Source organism: Orcinus orca, chromosome 17 (genome assembly GCF_937001465.1).
Source record: "Orcinus orca chromosome 17, mOrcOrc1.1, whole genome shotgun sequence".
NCBI classification, from domain to species: domain Eukaryota; kingdom Metazoa; phylum Chordata; class Mammalia; order Artiodactyla; family Delphinidae; genus Orcinus; species Orcinus orca.
In genome coordinates, this window is record NC_064575.1 from 83,331,285 (window position 1) to 83,358,176 (window position 26,892).

Consider the following 26,892-nt stretch of genomic DNA (forward strand, 5'->3'; position numbering starts at 1 on the left):
GTGGGTGCCATCTTTGGGCCGTCGAGGGGACAGACTACTCCAGGGGGTTGAGGTGCGCTCTGCTTCTGTCTGATTCCTGGCCTCCTCCTGGCAGGTGGACTTGGGAGAGCTGACCTGCAGAGCTAAGCCTCGACATCTGCCCCCAACAGTGGCAGTGGTAACGCTCTCCTCGTAGGCACTGTGACTGCCCCTGCCCCCAGCCTGGCCCCCAGCATCTGCTCCTCCAGCATCAGGACCACACCTCCTGCAGGCCCTTGGCTTTGGCACTTGCCTCTCCCTGGAACTCTGGGCCCGTGGATCTTTTCCTGGATCAGCTCAGGCCTTCCTAACCCTCCCGCCTCAGACCCTTTGTCACACGGCCCTGCTTTACTCCCTTCAAAGCACTTACCACGCTATGAAATCACCTTCCCGCTTACTCGATTTTGTTTTTTCTCCATCTCCCTTCCTTTCTGGAAAGTATTGCCCTAAAAGCAGGATCGCATGAATCGTTCACCATCGTGATCCCCTTGCCTCACAACAATGTCTGGGAGATAAGGGGGGAACAAACAATCTGTGCTGAAGAAAGAACCCAACGGTGCAGTAGAGACCCCTGAGACCCGCACCGCTGTGAGCTGGTGTCCTGCACGGTCTATCTAGCCTGGTCCCAGTGACACAAATAAGTTGCGTTATTTACTCCAACTGTTTTCTGCTACAAGAAGAAAAAAGCATAGAACAAATTTTCAAGCGAACCTAACGATTCCCTCATCTGAAGGTGCAGTGGTCTGTGACAGCCACGGTCAAAGCAAGAAAGAGCCTCTCATGGAATCTCAGCACCCGCCCCCAGACTGACCTCACTTAGGATCACAGCGGCTGAATCTGTGAGCGGGTCTAACCAGTACAGGAAGCTGAGACTCTCCTCGGAGTGGCGGGGGACACACGCAGAGTCACGCACTCTCAAAATGCGCGGCTGGGGTAGAGATGCCGACGTTTTTCCAGTGTGAACTGCAGGAGAACCATAAAATCCATCCCCGCCTCACACCAAACAAGCTTCTCTCCCTCTCTCTCTCCCTCTCCCTCTCTCTCTCTCTCTCTCCCTCTCTCTCTCCCTCTCCCTCTCTCTCTCTCTCTCTCTCTCTCTCTCTCTCCCTCTCCCTCTCCCTCTCTCTGTGTGTGTGTGTGTCGTCATGGAAAGTATTGCATCCAGTAGACAAAACTCACTGGAACAGCACATAGACACACAACACAGAGAGAGAGAGGGAGGCTTTGTGTCATGAACCAGAGAGGCACAAGGGGCCGCTTCTGTGCCCTCGTCCACACTAACACGCAAGGGCTAAGGGGCAGGGGGAGGGGAGTCAGGGCCACCAAACAGTGTCCCCAAAATAGAAGCAGGCAGAGGCTCCCCCAGCTGCGGCCGCTGGCATTGCCACAAGCTCACCAAGTGCCACACCATCAGCTATATAAAGGCTGCTTCGTGGCCACGACTGAGCCTGGGGTAGAAAAAGCTCTTAATTACAGACGAGGCTCCGGGGCTGCGCCTCCGCCCCAGGCTCTGCGGGAAGCTGGGCTGAGGTCCAGTCCCCTGGGAACCTCATCAGGTCACAGAGGGGCAGGAACTGATGCCGTGACACGGAGGCGCTTCCCTGGATGAGCCCAAGGCCGGGGGACAGTGAGCCACGGGCCGGAGCAGATCTCAGGGGAGGCCACTGGGTGAGGCCGTGGCAGTGGCGACGCTAGAAGCTGCATCTCTAACAACACGGCCGCGCGTGGCTGCTGCCGCTGCTGTCGCTGCTCCCCTCCTACGTGTGCGCAGACTCTTTCATTTGCGGAACAGGGATGATGATTTCTTCAAGTACAGTGAGCTTCATTTATCATTTCAACAAACAGCCACTGGTGACCGGGCGTGAGCCAGGCCTGGGCCAGGCACTGGGAGGGTTCAGCAATTAGGCATCCGATAGGATTACGGAAGGATAGCGTGAAAAAACTCAGACCCGCAGGCAGCAGGTTCTGAGCTGTGTGAAGAGTTGAGAGCCTGGCTGCCTGTGATCCCGGGTAAGCCCCTCAGCCCCTCAGTGCCACCAGCAACAGAAGAGGAAAAAGCAGGAACTGACTTAGCGGGCTGGGGAGCGGCTTCAACGCCATGGTGGATTTAAAGATGCTTCCTGAACATCCACAGTGACCAGAAAGAACTCGGGCCCTGCGGTCAAACAGAATGGGGTGGAACAGCCGGCTCTGCTCCCTGCCAGCGGGGCCTCCTCGGGGAGAGAGCCTAGCCAGCCACGTCACCGACCAATCAGGAGTGGCTGAGGTCTGAACACCAACGTCAGTGTTGTGCCTATCGATTCTGAGAACCGATGGACACACAGGGCAAGCCATACATGTGTTAGAGAAGAATCACCTGGCAGCACTAAGGCATCCTATGTGCAGCTATGACTTAGGAAGCAGGACGTGCCCAGGAACTCTGCTCTAAGCAGTGGTGAACGACGGCACCCTGAGGCCTGAGAACAGGGACAGGTCAGGCCCACGGGTGGTCCAGCAGCAATCTGGACAAAGAGAAGCTTCTGCAATGGCCACCCTGAAGAAGCGCTGCCCATCCCAGGCCTGGTCCTGTCCCCACGTCACCCCTCCTCTGCTCACACGGTCACTGCCAGCTGGGCTTCCAGGCCAGACCAGCCACTGCCTCCAGACCCCAGCCTGTGCTGCCTTAGGAGCGGGGCCGCCGCACTGGCCCCTCACTTCCTGTGCACTGACCTGGGACTCAGCTTCCCCTCTGTCCCCCAGAACTGCCCCTCCTCCCTTCTGTAGCCAGGCTGCCTGGAAAGCATGGGCTCTAGAAGCGATCAGACCTCCGTTCTCCGTCTGCAGCCCCAGCATCACAGAAGAAGAACAAGGGCAAAGGAGGAGGAAGCAGAGGTGGAGAAGAGCCTCACAGGTAAGCCTCACACATAAAGTTAGATACGCCAGAAGCCGCAATTTTTAAAAAGTAAAAAGAACCAGGTGAGGTTGATTTTAGGAATACATTGTATAAACCCTAAATTTCCAAAACATTATCATTAAAATATGTATCAATATATATAAAAAATATGCATGAGATGCTTTCTTTTTCATGCCACGCCCTCAAAATCTGGCGTGTATGTCACTCACAGCACTTCTCAGTTCAGACCAGCCCCAGATTGGTCAGTGCCCACATGTGATGGCCAGCATGGGTCTAGAGCACTGGTGGCTTCCCCACGTGCAAAACGTCAGCAGGGACACCCAGCCCCCGGCCCTGCCAACCGGGCTGGGTGGGGACAGAGTGAGAGTGTAATGCAAAGACCCTCATCAGCCTTCAAAACGTTTGGTGCTCAGAGAACAGCAGACTCTCTCAGTGCTGTTCACAGCCCAGGGAGTCGGGTCAGGGTCCTCTTCCTCTGTATCTGTCCTGTCATCGGAAGATTCAGCCCATCCCAGCCTGCCTCCTCCAGACCCTCACCAGCCTTCAAAATCCAAACAGACTCTCCAAAGAAGATGTACCGACTGCAAACAAACACATGAAAGGATGCTCAACATCACCAATCATTAGAGAAATGCAAATCAAAACCACAATGAGGTATCACCTCACACCAGTCAGAATGGCCATCATCAAAAAATCTACAAACGATAAATGCTGGAGAGAGTGTGGAGAAAAGGGAACCCTCTTGCCCTGTTGGTGGGAATGTAGATTGATACAGCCACTATGGAGAACAGTATGGAGGTTCCTTAAGAAACTAAAAATAGAACTACCATATGATCCAGCAATCCCACTACTGGGCATATACCCTGAGAAAACCATAATTCAAAAAGAGCCATGTACCACAATGTTCACTGCAGCTCTATTTACAATAGCCAGGACACGGAAGCAACCTAAGTGTCCATCATCGGATGAATGGATAAAGAACATGTGGCACATATATACAATGGAATATTACTCAGCCATAAAAAGAAATGAAATCGAGTTATTTAGTGAGGTGGATGGACCTAGAGTCTGTCATACAGAGTGAAGTAAGTCAGAAAGAGAAAAACAAATACCATATGCTAACACATATATATGGAATCAAAAACAACAAAGGTTCTGAAGAACCATTGCAGGACAGGAATAAAGACGCAGACGCAGAGAATGGACTTGAGGACACAGAGAGGGGGAAGGGTAAGCTGGGATGAAGTGAGAGAGTGGCATGGACATATATACACTACCAAATATAAAACAGATAGCTAGTGGGAAGCAGCCGCATAGCACAGGGAGACCAGCTCGGTGCTCTGTGACCACCTAGAGGGGTGGGATAGGGAGGGTGGGAGGGAGACGCAAGAGGGAGGGGATATGGGGATATATGTATATGTATAGCTGATTCACTTTCTTATAAAGCAGAAACTAACACACCATTGTAAAGCAATTATATTCCAATAAAGATGTTTAAAAAAATAAAATAAAGGGTTGTTTTGTTTGTTTTTTGCGGTATGCGGGCCTCTCACTGCTGTGGCCTCTCCCGTTGCGGAGCACAGGCTCCGGACGCGCAGGCTCAGCGGCCATGGCTCACGGGCCCAGCTGCTCCGCGGCATGTGGGATCTCCACGGACCGGGGCACGAACCCGCGTCCCCTGCATCGGCAGGCGGACTCTCAACCACTGCGCCACCAGGGAAGCCCAAGGTTTTGTTTTTAAAGGGGGAAAAAAAAATCCAACTGTTTGTCTCTGGTAACCAAAATACGCACAAGTGAAATACTCAGTTACTGCTGGCTCTGAGTTCAGATTTGCTGAATATTCTTGGCATTTGGGAGGCGGTAGATCATTGCGTGAGTGCTTCTGATGTGCACAGCGCCACAAGTGCAGCAGGGAGCACAGAGCTAACTCCGGGCCGCTGCTCTTGATTTCTTTTAAACAATATTTAGGCAGCTCCTCCTACATAGCAGGCTCTGTTCCAGGTGCTGGTACCACAAGAAACAGACTTTCCCTCATGAAACTTATATTCTTATATGTGAAGGCAGCTCCTAGGCAGATAAACTAACAGAAATTTCCAGTGGCAGGTGGTAAGCAGTGTGCACAGTCTACGGTATAATAATCTGTCACTTCCCTGCTGCCTCCAGGAGATAAAAGCTTCTCAAGGAAAAAGAAGACCAGATCCATCACGCATCCTGGGCACCTGGCGTGTGCCCAGCAGAGGACTCACTCAGTGTGCGACTGCTGAATGAACGAGTGAACGAACGAATGGATGGATGGATGGACTGAACTGAACCAATGCTTACAACACGTGGTTGGGTTGAAGTTGGATGAATGAACGGATTAGCGTGAACACACTATGGCTGTTGAAGGAACGAACGAGGGGGTTGGGTGGACTGATCACGACACCAAAACCCCACATTGTTAGTCTACGATTTCCCAGATCCTGAGTGTGAAGCCCCTGTCAGAACGGCTCTGATTCAGGCTGTGAAGTCACCCATAGGTGCCCTCCCTGGGCCAAAAGACTGCTAGCTGTTTGGATGCTGTGCTGCTCCTCGATTTAATCTACTACGTGCTTTCCACTATGCTACGGTTCGCTCTGTTATTTGTTTTGCTTTGTTTCTAACTGAAGCAATTGTGCAGAGATGTTGCTTCGTCTGTCCCCAGAACAGAGCAGACCCTCTCAGCCTACAGCTGTATTTACAAAACGGATTCCCTTCAGATGACTAAGAATAACTCGAATCTCCCATCTATTCAGGCATTCGGAGAAGCCTGTCTAGAGAGGATGGTGGTTTCTCCTAATGTTATCCCGGTGGATGTGTGGTGTGCTGGGTCTTGCAGCCCTTGCCCCGTGGGTACAGCCCCTGGTGTTTCTGCCTGGGTCAGTCCCCTTTCCTTGAGGGAGGAGAGGTGGTAATTAACTCCACTCCCCAGCGTCAAGCAGGGTCCTGTGGTTTAGGCCCCAGATAGTCAGCCTGTTTCCACTCGGAGGCCACAGCGATGGGCTGGGAACAGTCGTAGGGCCTACAGGCGTCCAGTCAGACTGAACCCGGGCCTGTGGGTCACCCTCTCCTCTCCTGGTCCAAGGACTCTCGCGGCTCTGAGGTCACTCAGAGCTGTCTTGTGCTGGCAGCTCCTTTTCCCTCCCACACCCCTGCTCTCCTTCTCTGTCTTGCTCTGAGCCCGGGAGGCTGGCCCCTGTCACCGTATCACCCGGCCCCTCTGGTGTCGGATGAGGTCAGGCCAACGGGAAATGCCAGCCAAGCGGGCAGGGAGTGAGGCAGGGGCTCCTTTCCCGCTCCCTCTGGGTCATGGTTGAGTGGGCAGCCATGTTCCTCCCTGAGGTGAGGCGACTACAGCTCATGACGGGCAGCCCCTCCCCACCCACGGGCCCCAGCATCATTTCCATCCCTGCTGCCAGCTGGCTTCTCCTGCTACTGATTCCCGGTGCCTCGGCGTCCCTCGGTGACCTCAATCTTCCCTAAAGGGAACCCCCATCAGCATCTCTTCAGTCAACACTGGTCACTGCCGGGACCCCGACACACACATCAGCCAAGATCAGAGTTAACACCGAGAAAGAAGAGCCTGGGAACAGGGAGAGTGAGAGGGCCTGGCCTCACCGCTCGAGGCTGCCTGGCCTCTGGTCTCTTCATCCTGTGTGATGTCGACCTGCTTTACTCTTTAAGCAAGTTAGAGTGGGGTTTTCTGTTACCTGTGATCATCGTCCCTGACTCAGACCCAAGGTCAGTGGTGCTGAAATCTGTGTTCTGGGGGCACAGGGGGATGAGGCCAGCATGCGGAGGCCGAAGGCCCGGGTTCTGTGCCCAGCCCCGCCGTTGTATTCACCGGGCAACGTGACTCAGCGGCCTGCCCTCTCCAGGGTTGTCAGAAGCAGTCCCAAAACCATCCCCTGGGCACAGAAGTTCTTCAAAATCTACATTCTGCTCTGCCAAGATGCAGAACCAGTTTGAACCCAGGCTGGCAGGATGACGAAATGCCAGAGGGTAGGGTCTAGAAGCAGCCTTGCTTCCTAGGTCCCTGGATCAAGGCTCTGGGATGGCAGCTGGGTGCTCATGGACCCTGAGCCACCACGTTGGATGTCTGCCCCTTGGCTAGGCCCGTGACCTAGCGTCTGGCTCTTGTCAGCCCGGACTTCTTGAGCATATGCACCTAGATCAAGCCTTCGCCTGGCCCTGCCCGGGCTGTTCCTTCTGCCCTTCTCTTCTTCCCCAGTGCGGCCCCACCACCTCTCCGGCCTACTGCTGAGGGCCCAGAAGCCCATGATCTCAGCATTCTAAATGCCCTCAGCAGCAAAAAGAAGAGCATCTGTACCTTAGAAGGTTGTAATGAGGGTCAAATGAAGTCACTGAGGAAGCCTATGGCCCATGAATCGCACACTGTAGACTAGGCGACTGTCTCTCAGCACTCTGGGCACCAATTTCCTCATCTGTAAAATGGGCCTCGGCGTCAATGTGCCACCCACCCCAGCACCATGCTCTGAATTTCCCCAGCAGTCTTGTGAAGGGGCTCCCTTTTGCTTGCTGTCCTGCCAGCATTCCATTCTGCATAATGATCTGACCACGTCACGCCCTGCCCGGAACCCTCCAACGCCTCGCCTTGCACACAAGGCCCTCCTTTATCTAGGCCTTGACCATCACACAAAGCCACCATCCTCCACTCTGCTCCTTTCCTCTGGCCATTTCCAGTTCATTGACCAAGTGCGGCCAGCTCATCCTGAAGCTCGCGCTCTGTCTTCTAAACCGTCTAAGTGTCACCTCCTCCAGGAAGCCCTCCCTCTTCTCAGGGTCACCATCCACCAAACCACAGCAGGACCCCACCCATCACATTCCATTTTTGGTGTCTTTTCCCGCCATCTAGACTAGGAAAGCCTTGAGGGCAGGTGCTGTGTCTTATCTTTTTCTATAGGCTCAGAAGTCAGGCCACACAAACATGAGACCCCCAGTAAGTATCTGTGAATAAGTAAGCAGAGAAAAAGCCACAAAGTGGTAAAGAAACCGAGGGCATCCAGTCTCAGATATGAGTTAGCTGCAAGCCCGGCCCATCCCTGGGACAAGGCACCTGCCTCTCTGGCCAGCTGCTCCCACTGCCAGTCCCTCCTCCACCGCCCCAGGCCCCTGCCCCTGCTCAGGTACGACCCTCTGGGCTGCCCCAGCCAGGGTGCAGTCCCCCAGAGAAGTCGGCAAGACAGCGTCTGACACTCTGCTCCCTGCCCCTGCCTAGGCCCTGGAGGCAGAAGTTACCCAGCAAGGAGGAAACATCACCCCAGTGAAGCAGGCAGAGGGTGAACCTGGAGAAAGGCTGGCACAAGAGAAACTCACTTCACCCCTCCTATCCTGGAGAGGGGGCTGGCCTCAGAATGACCCCACTAGGGTCCTAGAGGTCAGCCGTCCAGGTCAGAGCCCCAGGGGCCCCTGGATCTCTGCCCGTTGTCTGCCCCTCTGCCCACATACTCCTTCCTCTCCATCCTCCATCCCCAGCCACAGTCAAGATTCCAGGCAAATGACTCGGAGGCCGCGGGTGATGTCAGAGGGCACGAGGTCAAGAGTCCTTGGCCTCTGGGACCAGCAGCGGGCTCCTTGGACTCCGCTGTCCTGCCAGCATTCCATTCTGCACAAAGATCTGACCATGTCACGCCCTGCCCAGACTGACTCGGGCAGTTCCCAAAGGCGGTCTGTGCCCCCGTTCTTCCATGACCTCTCACTGCAACCCCTCAGGAGAGGCGCAGGACCCGACATCTCTCAGCTCTGCCTGCAGATATTCTGGCCAGGCCTCTGCAGGCACCTTTTCTGACTTAACAGCCCTGGGAGGCCAGTGGATGGTCCCCATTGCAGACATGAAGCTGCAACTCAAGAGACGTAAGCAGTCTCCGAGTATCTCAGACTGGGCGGGGTTCAGGACCCAGCTCTCTTTAATTTTCTTTCCACCTCTGCCTCCCTGGACGCAGGGCCCACGGGGCAGGACCCTGGGTGATGGGCCCGGACTGGGGGTGGGGAGCTCTCAGTTACTGAGCTGGCCGGGTGGCCTCTGGCCCCCGCTCTGCGGTGCAGCCGGGTCCCGCCCCGCCCCGCCCCGCCCCGCCCCGCGCGCTGGTCCCTACTCACTCTCGCACAGGCGGCGCCGCAGCTTGCCCCAGATCTTGTCGATGGCGTCAAAGTCCGACACGTGGAAGACGTGCGCGGCCCTGGGCTCGGAGGCGATCTCCTCCAGCTCCTCCCGCAGCGCCTCGCCCACGCCCACGGCGAAGATGCGGATGCCTGCGCGGTGCGCGGCATCGGCGGCGGGCAGCACCAGGTCCTGGCTGCGACCGTCGGTCAGCAGGATGGCCACCTGCTTGAAGGCGCGGTCCCCGGGGCGGCCGCCGGCCCGCGGCGCGAAGCTGTGCCGCGTGACGTAGCGCAGCGCGTCGCCCGTGTGCGTGTGGCCGCCGTGGTAGGCCAGCTGCCGCGCCGCCGCCTTGACCTCGGCCCGTGAGCCGAAGCGGCCCAGCTCGAAGGCCGTGGTCGGCCGGTCGCTGTAGCGCACGACGCCCACGCGGGTGCGGTCCAGGCCCACCTCGAACGTGTCCACCAGGTTGGCCACCCACTGCCGGACCTTCTCGAAGTTCTCCTTGCCCACGCTCGAGGAGGCGTCCAGGAGGAAGACCAGGTCGTAGTGGACAGTTTTGCAACCTGCAGGGGCGACAAGAAGCGCGACGGGGGCCGCTGGGTCGCAGGAAAGGCAAGGTCCTTGGCGGCGGGAGGCGTGGTCATCCGGGTCTCGCAGACCTGCCTCCAAGCCCCGCCCACTAGGCCTCGCGCTGGGGGGCGGGAGCGGGGCCTCGGCTGCTGCCTTAAAGCCCCAACCTTGGGTCCCTAAAGGTCACGTGACTGGGAGTCTCTCCGAGGTTGCTGTGAGGTTCAGCTGCCTATAGATATAGTTAACATATATATTTATATAGAGAGATAATACGTATATTTATACAAGTGGATACCATATATAATTGTATATAAAATATACTAATATAGAACTATATAATTATAGTTTATATATATTTCTAAAAGTGAATAACATATACAATTATATATAATACACTATGTAATGATATATAAAATATATCATATGCATAATTATATATAATATAATTATGTATGTATATAAGTGAATACATATATAATTATATATTATATAACATATGGATGTTATATAAATATGTATTTTATATATAGCTTATATATATATTTATATAAGTGAGTAACAATCATGGAACCCTACAGTACCCATTTCTTTATTCCCATTAATTTGGTTCGAAAGTGACTTCATTATCTTTCAAACCTACTATAAATAATGCATGCCCATTTCAGAAAAGGCAATCAAAAAATCTATAAACGCTCCTATTTCCATCTGCTCCGAGATAACTCCTGCTAGCCCACGGTGTATTTATTTATGTGCTATTTCCATATAATTATCGATGGAAGTGGGCCTGTACCAGACGCACTGATATATCAGCTGGTTTTACCGCACCCAGCGATGCTCTGGGAGCCCATTTCCAGTGTGATGCCGGTTTCTATGGCTGCAGAGATTCCACTGCAGGGATGAGCATAATTTATTTAGCCAGTCCTCTCTTGTCAGATAGTTAAACAGTTAAAAGTATTTCATTATTAGAAATCACGTAAGTTAGACTGCATTCATATATTTTAGAAGCTCTATAGTGCTCTATAAAAAATACGCTTATATTTTTACAAATATAACTTTTATATAAGCTACGTGATGCTTTTGATTAAACAAAATGCAGCACTATATAATTTATTTCTGATCCTCAGGGCAGCCCTGTGCAGAGAGCTTGTTCGTCCCCATTTCACAGTTAGATAATATGAGGAAAAGTATCTTCTAAACTCCAAAGTGCTGCACAAATATACAGGGGAACCATCAAAATGCCCTTGTCTCGATTTTTCTGGAATCTGAGTCTTGGCCATGCCAACAGCAGCAACTGATCAGGTTTTGGGAACACCTGGCACAAACATCTGATTAGTGAAAATAAAATAAAAACAAACCAAAAAAAGAAAAAGAATCCCACTTTGTTAAACTGTCCAACTGGCAAAAGTCAGAGAGACCGTGGTAGCCAGTGGGAGCGTAAGGAGAGTGCCTTTGTGGGCTCGAGAAGTGGCCATGGGGTTTGTCACCCCACTGTCAGGGTCCTAAAAGCCTTTTACAGAAGAGGGTATCTTTGGATCCACCAATTCCAGATTCTGTGATTTCACTGAAGCAAACTAGCAGATAAATGGAAGGGAAAAAAATAAAGATGTATAAGGAAGTTCATGGCAGCACTGCCAAGCAAAATTCTGGAGACCACCTCCATGATCACCCATAGGGAACTACGTAAATACTCCTCCTCCTGTGCTCATTCAGTGGACTGCCAGGAAGCCACGACAGCCGTGGCCGGGCCCTACGGGAGCCCTTATTTACCAACGTGGATACATTTTCCACTCTGTTGTTGGGTATGAAAAGCATGTGTGTCTCTGTGTACAACTGTGTATTCAGGAGAGAAGCTACAAAAAGAAACATGGCTTATTTCTGGCAAGCAGAACCACGAGTGAATGGTATTCCTTTGTACTTCGGATTTTGTGTTTACAAGCAATGCATTAAGTTCAAAAAACAGAAAAATAAAGCTAGGCATATTTATACACACACACACAAATACTTCTTATCCTGCCCTGAGCCAGTGCCTCCCTTGAATTTTCCACATCTACCTTCCCCTCTAGTTTTTAAAATCCAGGTCCGATCCGCTGAGGCGCTGAAATGAATCCCTGCCTTCGCAGGATGGATCCCCTAACAGGATTAGAGTTTTAGAAGTGTGTCCGCCCAGATGTGTGGACTCAGAGATAATTCCTGGGGAGTGTTTCTTCTTGACACAAAAGGTCATCCTTTTGTCTTTGGGACAGTGATGTCCCAGCCTGATCAGAATAATTGCTGCTGCACGCGCCGGGGAGGGCCCGCCCTGCGGCTGTAATCCTCTAGGCTGCAGAAGGTTCATTTGTGCAGGAGGTCTCGCCAAGGGGCCACTTTCTCCTGGAGGCCAGGGAACAGGCTGGGTCTTGGGCAGGTGAGAATGAAGAGAGATGTGGTGGGAAGGGTCCTGGCTTCTGGCCTCGGCTCTGCCACAGGTAAGGGCCCTGTGACCCGGCAGGCGACTGCTTCCCCTGGGCCGCCACTCTGTGAAATGAGGGCACGGACAGAAGGTCCTTGGGCCTTCCCACTTCTGAATTGGATAATCCTGGGTATCGCCTGGGCACGTGGGGTCATCCCAGGGGACACAGAAAGCTCCTAGGAAGCCCCACATTCCTCCCATGAAAACCAGGACGCCCACACTCGTCACTGTCTTTCTAGACAGCCGGCCTTTGTGAGGTTCAGGCAAAGCAGAACTTTGTAAAACGATGGAGAAACGGAAGCCTCTGGGGTCTGTTGTTTGTTTTTCGTCTTCTTTGGAGGCCCCGGATAAACGGCTTGGCTCTGGTCAGCACTTCTTGTGTCCCCCAGCCTCACGGGGATGGAGGTAGGGGGATAGGAGCCTCTCTTTCTTTTTTCCAACACTTTTCAAAATTGAAGTATAGTCCATTTACAATACTGTGTTAGTTTCAGGTGTATAGCAAAGTGATTCAGTTATGCATATAGATGTATATATCTATATTCTTTTTTTAAATTCTTTTCCATTATAGATTATTACAAGATAGCGAATATAGTTCCCTGTGCTATATCTATTTTATATACAGTAGTGGGCATCTGTTACCTCAATTCCTCATCTGTAAAATGGGGGCAGCATTTTACACCCAGCCGTATGGTGACAGGCGCTCTCCCTGAGATCTGGTCCAGCTGTGTGCCGTGGACGCAGTGCGCGGGCTCTGGGCTGGGTGCTGTGATACAGACCAGACCAGCTCAGGTCCCTGACCCCTTCTCCATGTCCCCCACTGACAGTGACTCCTCCCAGGAGGCCCTCAGACAGGTGGGTAAACCCTCCTGTCACTTCTCACCCCCTCCCTCCCGGGCCTTCTCTGCTACAATAACTTCCCCACTTCCCATCCACTCACTGTCCCAGCCGCCTCTTCTGGCTGGACTCCAGGGCATCCAACGTCCCCCAGGATGTGGTCCAACATCCTCACAGAGCCAGACAACACAGCAGGGCACTAACCTGCCCACTGTCCCCAAACCCTGTATGCACTCAACAGAGACACACCTTCAACACATTCTATGATTGACACAAGATGTGTGTTGAAGCAACCTAAATGTCCATCAACAGAGAAATGGATAAAGAAGATGGGGTACATATATACAATGGAGTAATACTCAGCCATAAAAAGGAACGAAATAGTGCCATTTGCAGAGACGTGGATAGACCTAGAGACTGTCGTACAGAGTGAAGTCACAAAGAGAAAAACAACTATCATATAATATCACTTATATGTGGAATCTAGAAAAATGGTACATATCAACTAATTTGCAAAGCAGAAATAGAGACACATGTATAGAGAACAGACTTAAGGATACCAAGAGGGGAAAGAGGGGGGATGCGATGAATTGGGAGATTGGCATTGACATACACACACTACTGTGTATAAAATAGATGACTAATGAGAAGCTACTTTATAGCACAGGGAACTCTACTCAGTGCTCTGTGGTGACCTAAATGGGAAGGACATCTAAAAAAGAGGGGATATATGTATACGTATAGCTGATTCACTTTGCTGCACAGCAGAAACTAACACAATATTGCAAAGCAACTATACTCCAATTAAAAAAAAAGAAAAAGGTGTGTGTTCACTCTCACACACATACTCACACACACATGCACACGCCCCAGCTGCACGACTGATTATGACACACACCAGCTGGGGGACAGCTGACACCTCCCCTGTGATGACCCGCACTCTCTCACACACAGGCGCTATCCCACCCCGAGGCCCACACCCACACACGCACGGACGCGCACACAGACGGCCCTGTCTTCAGCCTTGCACAGCCTCCAGCCCCACCTGCCCTCTGGGCCTGACAGCTGCTGTCCCCACTCCAGAGCAGCAGCATCCAGAGGAGATGGGCCACGACGCTCCCGTGCAGGCTGCCCATGGCTCTCTCGTGCTTGGGAACAAGCGTTTCTGGGCCAGGAAGAGACGCCGTTAGGGTCTACTGGAACATGTCCTGTGTGGAGAAAGACACGCCTTTAGAGGAGGGCCCTTGAGCTGAGAAGCTGCAGGAAGTAACCTCTGGGCCTCATGTGGGAGGAATTCCCCAGACCCAGCCTCCCCCCTGTCTCCACTGCTCAGACTCCACTCTTCACACAGCCAAAGGTGTGACTTTCTAAGAGCAAAGCCCAGTGTTACCTCCCGGTCACTGATTCATCCAGCCCTCCCCCCACATCCATCCATTAGCAAATTCGTGTTAAGGACCTGTCAGGCCCCACATTATCGGCTCCCTAAGGCTATGGCCTGTTACAGTAACATCATTATTCTGATCATATTTTCTACTTTTAGACATTAATAGGCTGTTTCATTTGTTTAACATGTCACAAGAGGACATCTTTGTACCTAAGTCTTTGCCCCTATTTAATTATTTTCTTACAGTAGGTTTGTGGGAAAATACTTAGGGTGTCCTATGGGTTTTGAAAGGACCCTGATACGAATTGCCAACCTTCTTTTCAAAAAGGTTGAACCATTTCCACTGCCTCAAGCAGTGGGGGAGTGTGTGTGGGTGCCTCTCATCACACACCTGGCAGCACAGAAGTAGCATCATTCCTTTGATCTTTGCTAACTCAGTTGGACAGACACCGCTTCTTGCTTTCTATGCATTTCCTTGATCCATGTGGTTTATTAGCTAAATTATTTCCCCTCCTGTATATTTTATTTTCACGTGGATGGCCATTTCACAAAGTGTTTGTCATTGCTCACTCCAACATGCAGGAAAAGGAAACAGCTTATAGATTTGACCATTGACTGATTCATTAGCAAAGATTTACCAGTGGCCCTCATGTGCCAGGTTCTGAGGGCAGGCAGATGAATGACAACAAACCCTCCCTCACTGACACCTGGGAGACAGGTAAGACACAGGCCAGGGCAAAGTAGGATAAAATGACACCGGCAGAGGGAAATGGGGAGGGTTATGGGAGCATGGGGACAGAAGGGGGATTGCCGTGTGACCATTTCAGGAGAAGGTCAGATGACATGTTCCTATATATAGAAAAGCCTAAAAATTACAAAAGCTGTTAAAACCAATAAACGAATTCAGCAAAGTTGCAAAATGAATCCATTGCATTTCTGTCCACTAGCAGTGAACAATCCATAGAAAAATTAAGAAGAATAATTCTACTTATGATAGCATCAAAAAATAGCATAAAATACCTAGGAATAAATTGAACCAAGGAGGTGCAAGACTTGCACACTGAAAACTGCAAATCACTGCTGAAAGAAATTAAAGAAGACCTAAATACATGGAAAGACATCTTCTGTTATTGCTTCATGATTACAGGGTTTCTGTCTGGGGTGATGAAAATGTTCTGGAAATACTGCTGATGGTTACACAACATCTGAATGGAATTAATGCTACTGAATCACACACTTAAAATGGTAAATTTTACGTTATTTACTTTTTACCACAATAAACCCAATAAAAGATGTCCATATCCTAATCTCTGTGAATATGTTACGTTACATGGTAAGGAAGAATTAAAGTTACAGGTGGAATTAAGATTACTGATTACTTGGGCTTCCCTGGTGGCGCAGTGGTTGAGAGTCCGCCTGCCGATGCAGGGGACGCGGGTTCGTGCCCCGGTCCGGGAGGATCCCACATGCCGCGGAGCGGCTGGGCCCGGGAGCCGTGGCCGCTGAGCCTGCGCGTCCGGAGCCTGTGCTCCGCAACGGGAGAGGCCACAACAGTGAGAGGCCTGCGTACCACAAAAAAAAAAAAGACTACTGATTACTTGACCTTAAAATATGGCGGCTAACTTGGAGCATCTGGGCGGGCTCCGTGTAATCACAAGGGTCCTTACAAAGGGAAGAGTCTGGGTCAGAACCAGAGTGATGGCAACCTGAGAAAGACTTGATTGGCCATTGTTGGCTTTGAAGATGGAGGAAGGGACCACAAGCTAAGGAATGCAGGTGGCCTCTAGAAGCTGGACAAGGCAAGGAAAGGGATTCTCCCCGACGGGCTTCTAAGGGAACAACCCTGCCAACCCCTTGATGTTAGCCCAGTGAGACCCATTCTGGAATTCAATTCGGTTGAGAACTTTACGATAATAAGTCTGTGCTGTCCTGAGCCACTCAGTTTGGGGTGATTTGTCACAGCATCCACAGAATACTGAATGGTGATGAGAGTTGAGGGGAATGGAGGACCCAGTGGATGCTAGGGGCGTGGTGAGTGGTCCCTCCCGGCAATCTCCCACCCACCCCCCTTCTCTTCGCCTGCCTCCTACAAATGTATGTTCAGGCCCTTTTCTCTGGGCTAAATTATGTCCCCCAAATTCATATGTTGAAACCCTATCCCTCAGTGTGATGGTATTTGGTGGTGGGGCCTGTGGGAGGTGATCAGGTTTAGATGAGGTCATGAGAGCGTGGCCCCATAATGGGATTAGTGCCCTTATAAGAAGAAGAGGGACTTCCCTGGGGGTCCAGTGGTTAAGACTCCGCGCTCCCAATGCAGGGGGTCCGGATTCGATCCCTGGTCAGGGAACTAGATCCCACGCGCATGTCGCACGAAAGAGCCTGCATACCACAACTAAAAAGCCGGTGCAGCCAAATAAATAAATACATATTTTTTAAAAAAAGAAGAAGAGATGTCAGGAGCTCCTCCCGCTACTGAAGGCAGACCGGTTGGCCTGACCACAGAAGCAGGCAGCGGATTCTGGAATAGCCCAGGAGCATCCCCACACCTGGGCTGAGGCCGGCCCAACCCCACATCCCGGGCGGCAACACAGCACACTCAGCCCTCTCGCATCTCCATCACCCACCAGCACCCAAAAGACAGAAGCAGCTTCCGTCGGTTCTAGTGTAGATGGGGGCAGAGCTCGCCGGGTGGTCAGGAGGGTGGAGCCTGAAACCAGAGTGCCTGGTGGTACAAATCCCGGTCACTCACCAGCTCTGCGATCTCAGAGAGACACCTAATCTCTCTCTGCCTTAGCGCCCTCACTTGAGGAGTGGAGAGAATAACAAAACCTACCGTAGCCGGTTGTCACAAGGGGGTCATTGTAGAGATTAAATAATATCAATAAAACTGCAAGTAAAGTCTTAGCCCAAGCTTAAGGCCACATCACTGACGTGAGCCAGAGCTGGCACTCCAACCCATACCTGCTTCCTCAGCCCACCCGCCGTCCAAGGGTGCCTGGTACCTGGGGTAAAACCCGGCATCACTGGAGGGCCTCCACACTGTAGATGCCACACATCCCATCTCTATAACAACCCCACGGAGCGGGCCCTGCATCTCCCCTTCACAGGCCAGCGAGCTGGGGCCGAGACGAGGGGAGGCGCCCCCAGCACAGCCTGCTGGTGAAGGGCAGAGCTGCGTGTGAATGCAGATACACGGGACTCAGAAGTATTCCTAACTGGAAGCTCCTGCCCCCACCCCCCAAAAGCAGGTGTGGGCTCCTGCTTAATTGGAAGCTCCCCTAGGGCCAGTCTGTGCTGACCACTGTCCCAGGGAATATTTGCGGAGTTGAAAATCCACAGTCCTGATGGCAGGTTCTCTAGAGAAAAGGCTGGGGAGACACGTGTGTGTCGTGAGCCAGGCAACTTTTAGCAACATCTTCTCTGCAAGTCAGTACCGTTGGCGCCACCCTCCTGAAAATGAACCTGGGATCAGGGAGCACAGACAACTCCGCCAGGCACCCAGGCCAGCACAGATGGAGCTGGACCTGCCATCAGGCCTGAATGACGCCAAGGTTCACGCTCTTTCCAGCGCTAACCTTTAACACATGTCGCATGCTTACGAAGCCCCAGGAGCTATTCCCAGGGCTTTATACATAATAAGTCATTTAATCTGAAAGACAGGTATCACGAGACCCATTTTACAGGGTAAGAAACTGAGGCACAAAGGGCTTAGGAAACTGCTCGTGACCTCACACCTAGTAGCCGGGGTTCAGCCCCGGGTAATCACAGGCCCACACTTGTGGCTTCTTGGGAATCTGGCTGGAGCAACACTTATTTCTTAAGCACAGAAACAACGGGGGAAACGAGCAAAGGCCACAGTCAAAAACCAAGCCATGCGCCCCCAGAGGAGAGAGAATGGCCTTCCTCACCCATTGGCGCGATGGATTCCTCTAAGTGATTTTCAGACTTTGAACCAGCCTTGCACACCTGGATCCCTCCTACCTGGCCGTGGCCTAGAATTCTTTTTATACATTGTCTTATTTGATTCGCTAATGTTTTGTTGAGGGTTTTTGCATTTTTGTTCATGAGAGATATTGATCAGTCCTTTTCTTTTCTCGGAGTGCCTTTGTTTGATTTGGGATTAGGGTAATGCTGGCATCACAGAATGAGGCAGGAAATGTTCCCTGTTTTTCTACCTTCTGGAAGATATTGTAGAGAAGAGAATAACTGGAGTGTTCATAACAAAATGCCCACTGAGGAGGCAGGCCTGGTATGGAATTCTGTTCGTTTGCCCCAGAAATGAGCATCCCATCCCCATAAGACGGGAAGGACCACTACTCCATAGGGGCTGCCGTGAGGGTTACATGAAATAATTTCTACCAAGCGTGCAGCGCAGATGCTGGCCCAGAGCAGGTGTGCGGCAAGTGTGAGATCCGCGTCAGTCAGCTTCCCCGCCCGCTCCAAACCACCTTAGGCGCAGTCCCAACAAGCATGGGTACTATGATTCCGTTTCCCTCTCACCACCTCTTTCCAGGGTCTGGCTGCCAAGCTGGCACGAAGCAGGCCACACCCTGTCCCTGGAGGCAGGGCTCTGCCATTAGTCTCCAAAAGTCCAGCAATTAATTTACTGAGCTGAGTTCCTTCCACAAGCCGGCCCATCACCATAGTAACCTGCCTTCCCTATTCAGGGACTCAGAGGTAGGGGAGAAAAGACACTGAACAGAAAGCAATCTAGAGGGAGGAAATGAGATCTGGCACATTGCGAGGGCAGCCCGGGCAGAGTGCGAGCTCTGTCTGCTTCAGAGGGTCTGGCCGCTGCCCACTGGGGGGTGGGGACTGCGTGGAATGAGGCACCACTGATGTGTTGCTGAGGCGACAGGCGATGCTGTGGGCAGGAATCTGGTGGCGACATAAAAGCCTGGGGTGCTGTGTCCAGGCCACTGAGCGGGGTCCTTCTGAGCCTCTGCTGTGCTGTCTGCGAGGCAAGCTTGCTGGTCAAGGGGGCAGAGGGAACTGGGTAGCTTCTGTCTCTATGGAAGCTCTAGAGCCCAGCTGCCTGGGAAGTGCTGCAGAGCCCACCTCCTGGATTCAGACCCCTGCCCCGTGTGACCTGGAACAAGCCCTCTTCAGTCACCAAACAGACCGAGCACCTTCTGTACCCAGGTCCTGCACAGACACTGCCTGCTCCCGGGTGGCTGGCACAACGATGAAGCTTCTATATCAGAACCCCTGTGTTCAAAGTCCAGTTCTGCCCGTGACTCGCTGTGTAAACCAGGGGAAGTCACTTAACCTCTCTGGACCTCAGCCCTCTCATGTACGAGTGGGGATAACATCTGTGTCACTGGCTATGGGGAGAATTAAACACATCACTACATGTAAAGAAGCTTAGAACACTACCTGATCACAGCGGGTCTTAAGGCGTACTATTTTTGTGATTTTCCAATCCTTTGTTTCCTCACCTATAAAATGGGAACAACAGTCCCTACTTCATAGATCTGTGGGAGAGATTACGTGAGGCAATGGGAGTGATAATCCTTTATAAAGTAAAATGTTGACCATTATTGCCATTATCAACCGCAAGGGGAGAACTGTCAGTTTGAGCTACTCAGAGAACTCAGCTGATGTTGATTGCATAGGGGGTACCACGGCCTTCACTGTTTTATTCCCTAATTCAATCATGCCCTGAATGCATGTCAAGTACTTACTAAGTGCCAGGCACATGGACTAGGACACTTTCTCCAAGGACCTTGAGACCTAATGGTGGAGACAGACAAGCAAGTAGATGCTTACATTTCTATGTGGTCAGTGTTGTGATAGAGGGAAGGACTTGACTCAGGCCTGACAATCAGGGAAGGCTTCCTGGAGGAGGGAACGCCAGATCTGAGCCAGGAAAGATGGGTGGAGAGGAGGCTGGGGGACAAGAGTTGCTTTCACCAGGAGCAGCCTGCCTCCCTTCCAGTATCACTGTGGGATGAGCAAAAAATAAATTATTTAGAGAAGGAGGTGAAAGGAATGGTGAAAATTCAGGCTTGAGCAGAAGGCAGGAATTCATGTCAATAAAGGCAGTTGAGAGACTTGTACAGTGACCCAGGAAAAGGGGTCAGATTTTGCCCCTGGGACCAGTGGATGTCCTCATGCATGGGAGTGGCCTATACTGATGTGATTTAGAAAACCCTGCTGAGAAGGATGGATGGGGTAGAGGGACCAATGAGGAGGTTCGTGCAACGTCCAAAAAGAGATGCTGACAACCTTTCCTAAGACAGTAGCAGGTCAAGTGGTCCAGCTGCAGACTCCAAGACACCAGGTGACCGGCAGGAAGTGGAGGGACAGAGGGAGGAGAGAGTCTGGAAGAAAGCCCAGATTGCCAGTTTGAGCATCTGGGAGCCAGTCACTGAGTAGAGTGGGGATGGTAAGCTCGGGCAGGTCACAGTGAGTGACTCTGAGACACCTGGAAGAGAGCCAGGTGGAGAAGTCAAAGACAGACAGACATCTGAGTCTAGAGCTCGGAAGAGAAATTGGGGCTGGAGATCCCCCTGGAAAAGTGAAGAGGGAGTGGAGGACAGAGCCCTGAGGGGAAGCAGTGTGCAGCCAGCGTCGGGGCAGGGAGAGAGGTCAAGCGTCCCCCTTCCCATATTGGGGTCAGCCTCACTTTCAATTACTACCACTTAGTCATACAAGTGCACATGCTATAGTACTTCTGTATCTTTGGTTTCTTCCCCTGATCCAATGTTTTCTTGCGACTTTTACGGTGGAGAATACTCTGAGGTATACTTTTAGCTAAAAATGAACAAACAAAACCTTCAAGAGATTAAAAAGATCAGCCACAGAGCAGGAGAAAACATTTGCAATAGATACATCTGATAAAGAACTGGTGTTGTCCAAAATACACCATAAACTCTTAAAACTCAACAATAAGAAAACAAACCACCTGATTTTTAAAATGGGCCTATCATCTCGACATCTCGCCACAGAAGATACACAGATGGAAAACAAGCACATGAAAAGATGCTCCACATCACCTGTCATCAGGGAAATGCAAATTAAAACAGCAACGAGAGAGCACGACACCCCTATTGGAATGGCCAAAGTCCAGAGCGCTGACACCACCAAAAGCAGGCGAGGCTGTGGAGCAACAGGAACTCTCGTTCACTGCTGGTGGGAACGCAACATGGTGCAGCCACTTTGGAAGACAGTTTGCTGCTTTCTTACAAAACTAAACATATTCTTACCATATGATCCAGCAATCACACTCCTTGGTGTTTATCTAAAGGAGTTGAAAACTTATGTCCACACCAAAATCCTGCACGTGGGTGTTTATAGTGCCTTTATGCATAATTGCCAAAACTTAGAAGCAACCAAGATATTCTTCGGGAGGTGAATCAGTAAACTGTGGAATGGAATACACATTCCATTGTATGTATGTATGTATGTATTCCATACGATGGAACATTATTCAGCGCTAAAAAGAGATGCGCTATCAAGCCATGAAAAGACATGGAGGCGCCTTCAATGCATATTACTAAGTGAAAGACGCCAATCTGAAAGGCTACTTACAGTATGATTCCAACTACATGACGTTCTGGAAAAGGCAGAACTATGGAGGCAAGAGAAAGATCCATGGCTTCCAGGAGTGTGAGGGGAGGGAGGGATGAACCGGAAGAGCACAGAGGATTTTTAGGGCAGTGAAAATACATGTCTAAACCCACAGAATGGCAGCGGATCCAGGAGGCTGTGCAGTAACAGATATGGTGAACATACAAAGGCACAAATGATATGAACAGTAGCCAGAGCCATGCTGTGGTTTCACTTGAACTGTTTTCTCTCTTCATAGCAAGCTGACAAAATGGTTATTACAACTGGGGAATCTCAAGTTCAGGAAGGTTAAGAAACATGTCCCAAATCATACATCCAGGAAGTTACAGAACTGCAATTTAGTCCTAGGCCACTATCGTCCTAAATCCTGTGTCCTTTTAACTTAACCACAGAGGACTGGTCTCTGTCCTCTATAGAATGGAAGAACTTGTTTGGGTGTCTCACGGAAGAGGAGGGAAGAAAAGAGCTCAGGCCTTTAGGAGCCTTCGGTCCTGAGAAGCAGCAAGAGCATCCGTCCAGTCCTCACGTCCTCTCCATTCAGACGTCACAGATTTAAGTGGAATCAACTTAAGCCCCACGCTGCCAAGACGCAGGATTAACTTGATTGAAGGAGATGGAAATAGAGTGAGAAATGTGTTTTCCTAACCTCCTTCTGCATGCTATGGAATTCAAAAATATTTCCTATCAGTTCTTTTTTTCCCTTAGAAGAGGCCAGATGCCAGTCGTGTTTCTCTGCCAGTTGCTAAAAACTGTGAATGAAACCGAAGCCCTATCTCCTCTTGAAACAAAGGCGATTTCTTAAACTGGCCCCCAAAAGGACTTGAAAGGCACATCGTCCTGCTGAAGCCACTGCCCGCTCCTTCACCCTTCCCCACAGCCGGATTAACTAATCCGACAAGCATTTATCCATCGAGTCCCAGACTAGACAGCAGGCGTTGTTTTAATCACTGGGTGTGGCGACATCTCTGCCTCCTTGGAGCTGACTTTCTAGGGAGGGAAGAGAGAAACTAAACCAAGAAACGAACAGATACCCATATGGTTTCCGAGAGTAATAATTGACTTGAACACAACAGGGTTATGGGATAGAAGGGGACGTGGTGGGCAGGACAGTTTCTACACTTTGTCAAAGGAAAGTCTCTGCTGAGTTGGGGACATCTGAACTGAGATCTGACTGACGAGATGGAGCCGGCCACTCAGAAGGACGGGTGGGGTAAGGGGGACAAGGCCTCTGTCAAGTCTCGGATTTCTGCAACCAACAGCCTTGGGAGTGGTCTCCAGACCTCAGGCTGGCCCCTGACCTCAGCACCTGCACGTCCTCATAAGAACCAAATGAGGCTCCCGACGCACAAATGCGATCTTTAGACTCGTGGATGCAGCGGCCCCTCACCGCCCGCGACAGGGCTCAGAGTCCTCGTCACAGACCTTCAGGCACCGGCTTGTACCCACCTCTCCGGCCTCACCTCTGTCACCTGCTTGCATGTGAGCTTGGCCCTCTGTGAACAGGGGAGAAGACAATGGGAGCGCTGCCAGTGCCAGGGCAGGGGAGGGGCAGCCCGCACTCCCAGGATGCCATGCGCCGAGGATGAGGGAGTTTCCCATGAGTCAAAGGAACATCACCAAAGGAAGCTGGGTTTGGGTTATTGGGCTGGCACCCGACCGAGAGAGCTGTTTGCACGACAAGGAGACCCCAGCGGGTACGCAGCCACAGAGGGCACTGCCCGCCGGGGCAGAAGCGGAAGGGGCAGGGGAGAGATCTCCCAGGGTGGGGGGCTCCAAGCCGAGGAGGCTCCGTTAGAGAACCACCACTTGGGTACCCGCAACACGGTGAAGCGTGGGTGGCAAGGACAGCCAGGAGAGGGCTCCCCTGCAGCCACTGAAGTAGGGCCTGCTGCCCCCCAAGCTCCCCCTTCATCTTCACCCCGACCCTCCAGAGACAGAGGAAGAAGGAGCGAAAGAGTCCACTGCCCCCTCCGCCACCCAGGTCCCTCAGGACAATGGTTAACATCGGCGGTGATGGGAGGGCAGAGAGCTTTAATGTGAAGACAGGATGAAACTCCGAGACTGGAACAGACTGGACTAGCCCTTGCAGCACCTGAAAGTAAACAAAAAGTTACGTGATTTGGTCAAGATTGGCTAAGGGACAAGAAAAGGGGTGTTGACCTAACAGGCCTGGAAGCACGGATGGGGAAACATGAAACCGTTCCACACTCCCGAGCTGCTGAGCGTCAGGTGTCCAGGTGCTCACCTGAGCATTACTGCTATTAATCACCCCCTGCGTGTGACCGTCAGGCCTGACGGGGGAACAAGAAACACGTGCCCTACCGCTAATCCACTCGAGGCTGGTGGCCCTCCCAGTCAGAACAGATGTGTGCGTGAATCCAGTTAAGATTCACCAAACGTCAACCACACAGCAGGTGCAGCCCAAGGAATCCCCACGGTGGCCTGATGTGCTCGGAGTTACTGCTCCCTTTCACGGACTGGAAACCCGAGGCCAGGGCGTCGCTCAAGGCCACGCAGTTAGAAAGCGGCGGAGGCTGACGTGCAACAACATGGATGGACCTAGAGATGATCGTGCTAAGTGAAGTAAGCAGGACGGAGAAAGACAAATATCATAGGATATCGTTTATACGTGGAATCTAAAAACATGATACAAACGAACCTATTTACAAAACAGAAACAGACTCACAGACTTAGAAAACAAACTTACGGTTACCAAAGAGGAAGGGTGGCGGGGAGGGATAGACTGGGAGGTTGGTATCAACATATACACATCCTACCACATATAACATAGAGAATCAACAAGTTATATACAGAACTGAATCACTCTGCTGTACACCTGAAACTAACACAACACTGTAAGTCAACTATACTTCAAGTTAAAAAAAAAAAATCCAAATAAATAAAACGGCAGAGGCTGGATTCACTTCCTGGGCCACCCACCTCCTGGGGCTGCTGGCTGCCTCCCAAAGGGAAGCAGGGTGTAAGTGGAAACAGGGGTCCAGGACAGACTGTGGGCCCTTGAATGTCAGTGGTCTGAGTTCTGTGCTTCAAGTAACACGTAGCAAAACACTCCTCATTTTTGAATCATATGTGAGTTCCACAAAGGTGGAGACTAATGAGCTTTACGTGGAGTTGGGAGTGAAGGGCCGTATAACTTGGGCCCGTGTGGATCCCAGAAACGGCGACCCTGTCCGTGTGGTCCCCTCTGAGTCCCCGCACACCAGTGAGAGTCTCCTGCCTGGTCCCACTGTTGCCTACGCCTTCCAAGACTCCCTTCTCCAGGCAGAAGAATCCGTATCTTGTTTTGGTGAGAAGGTCTCTCCTACCCTTGGCCAATGTGGTTCACGTGAGGGGACCCCATGGCCCGGCGAGTGGGGTGGTGGGTGGTAGGAGACCAGACCAGGCCAACTTGGACTCCACATCCCTACTAGATACTGGAATTTGACAAGGGACAAGCATATAATCCAGGCTGGGCCTATTAGGGCCATCCCTGGGAACTCTGCTGGAGTTTGGGGGAAGACAGGTGCGTTTCTGGGGAGCTGCTAAGTTTGGAGATGTGGAAGGCCGTTTGTCATGACATGGGAGGATCCTGATGGAGAAGAAGGCCACCCATTGAGGGGAACGAGACAAGCTTTGTCACTCGAGCACCTTAGCTCAGTGTTGCCCAAAGTCCAGAAAGCACCCAGAGCTTTTGTGTTGGGGATAAATATTTCCCCAGCCCTATTTTCTAAACCTAAGCCAATCTGAGCTGGGATACTTTCATGTGCAAACCACAGGCAGGCCTTGTACTTACAAGGCCCAGCCGATACAGCCCCATCTCTGGAGCTCACCCAGCCTCTGCCACGTGGCCCCTGGTTCCTTACTCTCCTTCCTTGTTCTATATCTTGTCTCCTCTTCCTCTTTCTTCTCTGATTGACAACTCAGCTTAGACTGGCTTTCCCAGGATCACCCTGCCCACCCTCCCCTTCCAAGGGCTGACTTCCAAAATCCATCCAGATACCCCACCCCTGCACCTTCCTGGGCCAAGGGGGTGGTGGCACAGACAGGGGGCCCCCTCCCTCTAGACAGCCCCACCACCAGCACCAGAAAACGCTCATTGCCCTGCGTTGTTCTGAGTCTACGCAGACGTCTGACAGCTGTCATAACCCCATTCATATTTCTTTCATTTTCAGTATTGAATTCTTCCTGATTTTGTTCTTCTTTCTTCTCTCCCCTCTCCCCGACCCCAAATAGACTGTTTCAGTTCATTTCACAAGAGACGGTCTCAGATTACAGGGTCCTGAGGACACAGAAAGATATTTCTGTTTAACATATTTTGAGTAGCGTCTGGTCCGATGAAGCAATGCGTATAAATAGTGTCAGAGCACCCACACTGACTTGGGAGGTGCCGACCCAGAAAGGCTCCCCTTTTTCTGGGGGAGGGTAATCAGAGCCATAAGCAGCGCCTCCCCCGTGAGATTTGAGACAGGACAGTAGGTGGAGCGCCGTGGGCCAGACGGGCAGTAGTTTGGTTCCTGTCTTCAGCACCGTGTGATCTCAGCTACTGTCTCTGAGCCTCAGCGCCTCGTCTGTAACAAGGGGATTAACCCAGCCTCACCAGCGGGTTGCAAGGATTAGGGTCCCTACCACAGAGGCTGGTTGCCTAGTCAATGGAAGCCATAAAAAGATTTAAAACTTTAAAAAGGTACAAGCGCTCGATTAAAGGAAGTTATTGCTACCAGAGAATCCTTTTCGGCATTTATTTCATACTGACAGTACTTTCTGGACCACCACATAACCCAGTTCAGAGACCTCTCTATCTGAGAGAGGTCCCCCCGTCACCCCATGCCTGAATCCCCTCTCGGCCCCTCTCATGCCTTCATTTAGGTCTCGGGGTCCCCAGTAACCAGGTGCTGGCAACTTTGCAAGGTGCTAAGTGTACCTCAGAATTCTACACTGTTGGAGCAGGAAGGAGCTTGAGAGATGTTAACCGTCTTCAGATCAGAGCAGTTTCACACAGGCAACCCCCTCGGCGACTGGACCATTTGGAC

General features: G+C 51.5%; 1 protein-coding gene across 4 annotated transcripts in view; it reads right to left on the reverse strand.

Moving 5' to 3' along the window:
- COL22A1 (collagen type XXII alpha 1 chain) overlaps positions 1–26,892 on the reverse strand; it is a 261,252-nt gene that overhangs the window by 226,183 nt on the left and 8,177 nt on the right. For all 4 annotated transcript variants that reach the window (XR_007472957.1, XM_049700887.1, XM_049700886.1 and 1 more), the window contains exons 2-3: positions 13,952–14,114; positions 9,050–9,616 (exon numbers count right to left, since the gene is read on the reverse strand). Coding sequence is in view for 3 of the 4 variants with exons in the window: in XM_049700887.1 (XP_049556844.1) it covers positions 9,050–9,616; positions 13,952–14,042 (658 nt within the window). In the remaining variant the exon portion in view is untranslated. The remainder of the gene's footprint in view (positions 1–9,049; positions 9,617–13,951; positions 14,115–26,892) is intronic.